Here is a 10,000-nt window from a genome sequence, read left to right as displayed (position 1 = left end):
CACGCACACGCACACACTCACGCACACACACACAAACACTCACACACAGAGACACACACACATACACACACTCACGCACACGCACACACTCACGCACACTCACACACAGAGACACACACACATACTCACACTCACGCACACACACACACTCACGCACACAAACACACTCACACACAAACACACACAGACACACACACACTCACGCACACTCACTCACACACACTCACACAAACACACTCACACACAAACACACACAGACACACACACACTCACGCACACTCACGCACACGCACTCACACACACTCACACAAACACACTCACACACAAACACACTCACGCACACACACACACACAAACACTCACACACACACACACACACACACACAGACGCACACACACACAAACACTCACACACAGAGACACACACACATACTCACACTCACGCACACGCACACACTCACGCACACTCACACACAGAGACACACACACATACTCACACTCACACACTCACGCACACGCTCACGCACACACACAAACACTCACACACAGAGACACACACACACACACAGACACACACACAGACACACACACGCACACACACACAAACACTCACACACACACACACACACACACACACACAGAGACACACACACATACTCACACTCACGCACACGCTCACGCACACACACAAACACTCACACACAGAGACACACACACACACAGACACACACACAGACACACACACGCACACACACACAAACACACACACACACACACACACACACACACACAGAGACACACACACACACTCACGCACACAAACACACACACACACACACTCTCACACATATATATATATATATAAACTATAGGGATCCCTTTTACATTACTATAAGGTTACAATTACCAAGAGCCCAAACTTAAATTGAATTAGCTAATAATTATTTTTAACTATAAAATCGACACTCAAATTAACAATAACAAAATACAAATTGTATGCAGACATGTAAATTGCACTCAATGCTTTTTTTAGATTAACTTCTAAATTATATGAATAATATATTGTTGAAATATAATCATTTACACAGTGGCTGTCATAACTTGTTTCATAAAAGATTTATTTATACATACTTTAAATGATTAAGAGGTAAATGATATCCTACGTGAAATTTTGTTCACAAACTGTATTTTTTTAAAAGTACCTTTCATGCAGTGTGTAACAGCTCTTAGTGAATGAAAACATCCTACTAATACTGAAATCGAAAAGTGCACCATGTATAAAGTTATTGTTGACTCTAAGTCATGAAAACAAGTCGTTTTTAAACGAATCTTTGGCTATTTAAAGGTGAAGTCAAGCTGAAACATGCCGGCCCACTTGTTGTGCGAAAAAATTAATCGTTAAATCATTTGGGAGTCATTGAGCAAAAAAGGAAAAAAATAAAAGCATATTTTAAGACAATGAGAATGTTTTTTGACCTTGCATGCATGTCAACCTGTTGGAGACTCTCAAAACCAAAATATGAACCTTTCATTAACCATAATAGGGCACTTTAAATCAAATCTTTCTGCGAAACACTGATACTGCAATAACCTGAAGCTTGAGATGATAATTCATGTTTATTTTGCGTTAAAACTATCGTAAAGAGGAAGACATGAAGAGCTCAGCGCGGTGCAGTTTGAGATGACGTGCCTATACAGCATATAGTGTCTGAATGTCCTGAAGCTACTCCACACTCTAGTGTACTGTGTACCTGTACTTGAGCAGCGTGTTCTGGGGGATCTGGTAGTTGGTCATAGGCTTTCTGAAGGAGTAGATCTTCTGCAGGATGAACTCCCGGATCTTTGAGACGGCCTGTGAATACAATCAGAACCTGATGCATCTCTTCCCCTGAGAACGATGGGATCATCACATTAGTCAAGCTGTGATGTGCTCTCACTTTAATTTTGAGGCGATCTACGATGTCCTGTATGTCGGAGCAGGCGAGGGTTTCTCTGAAGCTGAGCTCTTTGGCATAGTTGATCTTGCTGTTGAGCTCGTGAAGCTGCTCCAGAAACTCCTGCTCCGTCACAGGACTGTCCAGAATCACACTGAAACACACACACCCACACAGAGCTCCTAACTGAATGATTGAGAAGCTACAGAGCTGCCTGTAATGAGCGTGTCCTCACGAGATCATGGTGCTGGGGACGACCAGCTCATCCACCAGCTGGCTGAGATGACTGCGCACGCCCTGCTGGTTCTTCAGCCTCAGGTTCATGCTGACCGACTGCTGCTGCAGCGTCTGGATCTCGCTGCTGATGGACGACAGGTCGCTCTGGAAGCTGCTCAACATGCCCTCCATGCGCTGCACAAAGAGGAACGCAGAAGCACACATCAGCCACCCATCCTGTCCACATCCAAACAGTCCTATCAGTGTCTCTCAGCAGCAGAAGTTGTCATAGTTGTCAAAGCAGGCCTACATCTATATGAACAAAGGTGTAATAACATTTGGTTTGCAAACACTTTAAACAAGTGAGGTGCTTTTTACAGCATTGTTCCTTTTACACAGTAGCAGTTAACATATCTATTGTAGCCTAAATCTCAACTTATAACATTAATGTAATTAAATTAAATATAAAACAAGCTATTTGTCAATGCCAGGACATTAACGTTTTTATAGAAAATATTTTATAGTTTGTTACTGAAAAACAAGTTATGCTCAGAGTCCAGAGCCTCGATCGTAACATTATAACAGGCATCTTCCTATTAGAGACCTGCAGGATCACGGCACCCATCGCAGCAGAGTGTGGGTAGAGACTCGTGTGTGTGGGATGAGAGAGAATAATTAGGCAATCTGAACCGTGCTGGAGCACATTTGAGCCCCAAAGCCTGGTTCTTTTGACTAGTGTGATCGTTCCATCTATCAGTCCCTGGCTCGGCTGGAAGAGGTGGACAAGAGCATAGTTCAGTTATATATACATCAGAACGTCTGAGCGCTAATAACGTCATGATTACGAGCTGGTTGCATTCTTTTCTGTTAAAAATAACAGTGGACACTCATTTGTGAACGCTGATGCTTAGCCTAAATTTGATCAGGAGCATCCCCTCCTGTGACACATGTCATCCCCTCCTGTCTGTATATGTATTCTGAGCCAGTGAGCAACAAACTTTCATAATAATAAAAAACTTTGTTAATGCGCGATAATAGCGCGTTAACTTGCCCAGCACTAATATAAATATAAAAACTTTCAAGGATTTACAATGCTGATGACTGTTAAACATGTCATTTGGGTCCATTGGAGTTTTTGTGAATATTTAAAATTGTACGTTATGATTTCATCTTAATGTTCAGGTTTTTGTAATATTTATTTGTTTCTTTTCACTTTTAGTTATATTCAAACTTAAATTAAAAATGCACGCAGTGATGGCGGGCCCAAGCCATCAGTGCAAAAGCCTCCCTGGTGGCATCAGCACACACTCACATACACACAGATTTCTTTCTTTTTTTATTGTTCATTGTTAGTTAATGCATTACCTAATGTTCACAAATGAGAGCTTATTGAAAAGTGTAACCAAAACCTTTATTTATAACCAATTTTTAAATGATTTTAAGGATCTATAAGCATTTGTAAAATAGTTTCACCTGCATTACAGCTAGTATTACAGACAAAATCACAGAAATAAATGACTTTTAAACCAAGATTGTAATAGAGATTCTCTTTCCATTTATTTTTTTTTTTTTACTGTTACTTTAATAAATCGCCATGGCAACACTGTTCAAGATATTCAAAATTTGTTTGCAGTTTAGGTTTGTGTAATCACGTTGACAGATTCTGCTGTAAATTCCATGATTTTCATACGAGTAGTATTGATTATTCATACAGCCATATTCTTCCAAAAATCCACATGCAAATCAAAATAGCCAACTTCCTGTTGGTCGTAGCTAATGACTGTAAATTAGAAAGTTGTCCGGCTTGAAGAGAACAATATACAGGTCCTTCTCAAAATATTAGCATATTGTGATAAAGTTCATTATTTTCCATAATGTAATGATAAAAATTTAACTTTCATATATTTTAGATTCATTGCACACCAACTGAAATATTTCAGGTCTTTTATTGCTTTAATACTGATGATTTTGGCATACAGCTCATGAAAACCCAAAATTCCTATCTCAAAAAATTAGCATATCATGAAAAGGTTCTCTAAACGAGCTATTAACCTAATCATCTGAATCAACTAATTAACTCTAAACACCTGCAAAAGATTCCTGAGGCTTTTAAAAACTCCCAGCCTGGTTCATTACTCAAAACCGCAATCATGGGTAAGACTGCCGACCTGCGAGAGGGTAAGACACAGAAAGAAATTTCTGAACGAACAGGCTGTTCCCAGAGTGCTGTATCAAGGCACCTCAGTGGGAAGTCTGTGGGAAGGAAAAAGTGTGGCAAAAAACGCTGCACAACGAGAAGAGGTGACCGGACCCTGAGGAAGATTGTGGAGAAGGACCGATTCCAGACCTTGGGGGACCTGCGGAAGCAGTGGACTGAGTCTGGAGTAGAAACATCCAGAGCCACCGTGCACAGGCGTGTGCAGGAAATGGGCTACAGGTGCCGCATTCCCCAGGTCAAGCCACTTTTGAACCAGAAACTGCGGTAGAAGCGCCTGACCTGGGCTACAGAGAAGCAGCACTGGACTTTTGGACAAATTTTGCATGTCATTCGGAAATCAAGGTGCCAGAGTCTGGAGGAAGGCTGGGGAGAAGGAAATGCCAAAATGCCTGAAGTCCAGTGTCAAGTACCCACAGTCAGTGATGGTCTGGGGTGCCATGTCAGCTGCTGGTGTTGGTCCACTGTGTTTTATCAAGGGCAGGGTCAATGCAGCTAGCTATCAGGAGATTTTGGAGCACTTCGTGCTTCCATCTGCTGAAAAGCTTTATGGAGATGAAGATTTCGTTTTTCAGCACGACCTGGCACCTGCTCACAGTGCCAAAACCACTGGTAAATGGTTTACTGACCATGGTATTACTGTGCTCAATTGGCCTGCCAACTCTCCTGACCTGAACCCCATAGAGAATCTGTGGGATATTGTGAAGAGAAAGTTGAGAGACGCAAGACCCAACACTCTGGATGAGCTTAAGGCCACTATCGAAGCATCCTGGGCCTCCATAACACCTCAGCAGTGCCACAGGCTGATTGCCTCCAAGCCACGCCGCATTGAAGTTGTCATTTCTGCAAAAGGATTCCCGACCAAGTATTGAGTGCATAACTGAACATAATTATTGGAAGGTTGACTTTTTTGTATTAAAAACACTTTTCTTTTATTGGTCGGATGAAATATGCTAATTTTTTGAGACAGGCATTTTGGGTTTTCATGAGCTGTATGCCAAAATCATCAGTATTAAAACAATAAAAGACCTGAAATATTTCAGTTGGTGTGCAATGAATCTAAAATATATGAAAGTTTAAATTTTATCATTACATTATGGAAAATAATGAACTTTATCACAATATGCTAATTTTTTGAGAAGGACATGTATTTACTGAGTTAACCCTTATGTATGGAAGCATATGGGTAAGCATTATTCAATTTGGAATGTAATATGCAAAATGACAATGCAATATGTAAAATGGCAATGCATTTCTGTATTTACATTTACATTTTCCAATACATTTGTGCAACGTTTGGTGCAAAATGAAAATTAAATTACATAATTTTCATTTGCCATTTCATACACCAGTTTTAATATGTAAAATGAATATTAATTGTTACGCTTTATAAGTTGCAAAATTAAAATGAAAATGTATTACAGAAATGTTAAGATATGTATAACATGTTCAAGCAAAAACTGTGGCAAAATTATCATTTAAATGCTATTTTTCTTAAATGCATTAACACTCACAGTCAAGACACTTACGATTGCATTTTCATTCAGTGTCCCGCAATGAATGTAGCAAAATTCAATGTGCACATTGAAAATGCATTCCGAGGCGATCACGTCTCCGCCCCCACGCGCCATGTCAATTTCTGCGTGAACAAGGCGGGGCTTGCAGAAGGTCAGCGACTCAAATCTCAAGAAGAGGATTCAAGTGAGAGAACATGGACAAGACAGTTGATCCGTGTACGTTTTGATCATTATGGTTTATGGCTTCAATATTTCATTCGCACTTGTGGGCGGAGCTGAAACGCTGCTTTCATCTGATTGGTCGAATCACTCCACCTTCAGCTCGGTCTTTTCATTCTTTCAGGCAGAATAAGAGTCAGTACTATAATGTCTGAAACCACCGCTCACTGTAATTTCATTTTCATTTTCATTTTGCACCAAACGTTGCACAAATGTATTCGAAAATGTAAATGTAAATACAGAAATGCATTGCCATTTTACATATTGCATTGTCATTTTGCATATTACATTCCAAATTGAATAATGCTACCCATATGCTTCCATATATGCGTTGTTGGGGACGTTTTCGTCCACTAGGGGGTAAAGTTGAGTCTTATTTTGGCCACAACTTTCTCTGTGTTTGAGCTAATGGAATGATTTTTGGTGACAAATCTTATTTTGACCCATATTTTGGAACAATATATACACACACAATATAATATGCCGTTATACTCCATATAGCTTCATATACAAGTCAGAAACTAAGCTTTTTTTTGCACAGGCCTATCTAAAGGGTTAATGGTCCCACCTAGTAGGGCTGGGCGATAAATCGATTTTATCGATTAACTCGAATTTGACGTTAAGGGCGATTTGTTTTTAATGAAAATCGGTTTTCTCTTCCACCACCGGCTCTCCCCTTAGGCTTCCGTAGTTCAGAGTGGGCTCACCCTCCCCCCGCTTTCCTTACAGCCGCACACAGACAACATGGCAGTTAACAGCGCAGAGCTCGTTCTAAAGAAAGGCACCGTTTCATCCGTTGTTTGGAATTGGTTTGCTTTTTTAGTGTCAGACACAGAACAAATAACGCCACATTGCAAAGTGTGTTTAAAAGCCGTTGCTACCAAAGGTAGTAGTGATGGGTCTTTCGCGAATGAGCCGACTCTAAGAGCCGGCTCTTTTAGGTGAACGGTGGGAGCTGGCTCGCATATCTGAAGAGCCGACTCTATTTAAAAAAATATAGCCTATAGAAATGAAATCATTATGTAATAATTAAATAATGGATGCATTTTATTTTATTTAAAATAATTGACTAATTCAAAGAACAAAAGAAATATTATATTTCGACCGTCTGATCAGCCTCACATTCTGTTCCTGTCAATCATACACGAGGTGTCAACCAATTATACGACATGAGGGAGGGGCCGAGCCATCACACACACACACACACACACACACACAGTGTCAAACTCGAAGGAGAGGAGAGGAAAAACACAACAGCTTTTGAAAACAAAACAAAAGCAGGAAAATGAGTCGGAAGCACAGCAGCATTTGGAATCATTTTAATGATCATCAGCCCCTCGAAAGTAAGGCAGCTTGCATTTCTGAATGCAAATCTCTCATAAAATAAAAATATGATCAGCATTGTGTGTGTGTGTGTGTGTTCATGCTAGTTATACAAAACATAACTAGTGAGATAGTTCATGCTGGTTATATAACATGCCAAAAAAGAGGGACCAGTTTAATCCTTTGTTATTATTATTATTTTTTTCTATTATGTTGTTCAGATTCAGATTGTATTTGTTTTGTAATGTTGTTGTTTCTATACATTCAAAAGTTGTAATTTAAATGCAAATGTTTAATAGTATTCTTTTTTCATAACAAATCAATGCATTTTTTAAAAATTGTGAGAAATTGTGAGTATGATTTCATTTAATAATTTAATTAGAATTGTTTTCACACCTATCTTAGTCAAAACATTATTGTTTTTTAAAGAGCCTTTTTTGAACCAAGGTGTGTGCCTCTCAACGAAGAGAACATTTATTTAACCAAAAGTGTTTTATCAAAGAGGGACACACAATTTTATTTTTTATTTATATTTTAATTTATTTTGAAGGTGCATTGTGTCACTGTAAGTTTGAAGTTATTAGAAAACTGATAAGCTACATTTTCACTGATTACAATGGCAGTGCCTGCCATCTCGTTTACAAGCATGTTTTGAGGCTTGTTTCCTGTTACACTTATGCACAAAGGGGAAATTTAGATTAAACTGCATAAGCGAAAATCAGAACAAAATAAAGAGTACATTTGTTTTGAGCAATTTCTTTGTCAGTTGTAGTTTGTTTTTAGATAGAAAAAAATCGATTAAGATCGAAAATCGGGTTTGGTGTGAAAAAAATCGGAGATTTTTTTTTTAAGCCATATCGCCAAGCCCTACCACCTAGTGATCAACTGTAAAATTAACAAATGTTACTTCTTCCCAACAGGGAAAACCACAAACAATCAAGAATGCATGATTATTGATTTTTGCAATCAAAAAATGTCGTTATAATGGAAGTCAATGGGGCAAAAACAGCCACCACCACAAATGAGGGAGAAAAAAATAAAATCTAATGCTGCACAAAAACTAAAAATGCATCAAAGCCAATGTTGCTGCTAATCTTTGACATTCCAAAGACTGTTATAAAAAGTAAAAAAAAAATCCAGCCACAATTACTTTTATATTGAAAATAAGTCATTTTGTGTGTTTTTCCCCCCAAATCAGTGACATCATTTATGAACTTGGCAATTAAAGAGTTAAAATCTTGGATTTTTTTAAAAACATTTGGTAGTTTTGATCAGGACTGAAGTTGATTAATGGATTTATGCAAAAAAAAATTTAAAAAAAAAAAAATGAATATGATACATTTTTACAGCAGTTTAATTGAGTGGATGTTTTCATCCCGAACATACTGAAAGGGTAGTGAATTTGAACAATCCACAAGGGTTAAATTAGTAGAAATAACAACTAACTGAAAATGAGTTATAACAAAACAGATGTAATTTCCCACTTTGTTTATTTAAATGATAATTTAAGAGTTATTTTTTTAAGTATTTGTTATTTGTGGGCGGCAGTGGCTCAGTGGTTCATGTAGGTTATCTACAAACCGGAAGGTGTCGAGGTGTCCTTGAGCAAGACACATAACCCCAGCTGCTCCCGACGAGCTGGATGTGCCTTGAATGGCTGACACCGCAGTCGGTGTGTGAATGAGTGTGTGAATGAGTGTGTGAATGAGTGTGTGAATGAGTGTGTGAATGTGTGTGTGAATGTGTGTGTGAATGAGTGTGTGAATGAGTGTGTGAATGGGTGTGTGAATGGGTGTGTGAATGAGTGTGTGAATGAGTGTGTGAATGAGTGTGTGAATGAGTGTGTGAATGGGTGTGTGAATGTGTGAGTGTGTGTGTGAGTGTGTGTGTGAATGAGTGTGTGAATGAGTGTTTGAGTGTGTGTGTGAATGAGTGTGTGAATGAGTGTGTGAATGTGTGTGTGAATGAGTGTGTGAATGGGTGTGTGAATGTGTGAGTGTGTGTGTGAGTGTGTGTGTGAGTGTGTGTGTGAATGTGTGTGTGAATGAGTGTGTGAATGAGTGTGTGAATGAGTGTGTGAATGTGTGTGTGAATGAGTGTGTGAATGAGTGTGTGAATGAGTGTGTGAATGAGTGTGTGAATGTGTGTGTGAATGTGTGTGTGAATGAGTGTGTGAGTGTGTGTGTGAGTGTGTGTGTGAATGTGTGTGTGAATGAGTGTGTGAATGTGTGTGTGAATGAGTGTGTGAATGAGTGTGTGAATGAGTGTTTGAGTGTGTGTGTGTGAATGAGTGTGTGAATGAGTGTGTGAATGAGTGTGTGAATGGGTGTGTGAATGAGTGTGTGAATGAGTGTGTGAATGAGTGTGTGAATGAGTGTTTGAGTGTGTGTGTGAATGAGTGTGTGAATGAGTGTTTGAGTGTGTGTGTGAATGTGTGTGTGAATGAGTGTGTGAATGAGTGTGTGAATGTGAATGAGTGTTTGAGTGTGTGTGTGAATGTGTGTGTGAATGTGTGTGAATGTGTGTGTGAATGAGTGTGTGAATGTGTGTGTGAATGTGTGTGTGAATGAGTGTGT

At 39.1% G+C, this 10,000-nt stretch overlaps 1 protein-coding gene across 1 annotated transcript in view; it reads right to left on the bottom strand.

Moving 5' to 3' along the window:
• The window catches only part of LOC132145721 (vacuolar protein sorting-associated protein 52 homolog), a 62,816-nt gene that overhangs the window by 37,312 nt on the left and 15,504 nt on the right, over positions 1-10,000 (bottom strand). Inside the window, exons 6-8 of the mRNA XM_059556944.1 lie at positions 2,170-2,345; positions 1,938-2,088; positions 1,752-1,852 (exon numbers count right to left, since the gene is read on the bottom strand). Of these exons, the coding sequence (XP_059412927.1) occupies positions 1,752-1,852; positions 1,938-2,088; positions 2,170-2,345 (428 nt within the window). The remainder of the gene's footprint in view (positions 1-1,751; positions 1,853-1,937; positions 2,089-2,169; positions 2,346-10,000) is intronic.

The sequence above is a fragment of the Carassius carassius genome, chromosome 8, assembly GCF_963082965.1.
Source record: "Carassius carassius chromosome 8, fCarCar2.1, whole genome shotgun sequence".
NCBI lineage: Eukaryota > Metazoa > Chordata > Actinopteri > Cypriniformes > Cyprinidae > Carassius > Carassius carassius.
This window is presented reverse-complemented; position numbering and strand designations above follow the sequence as displayed.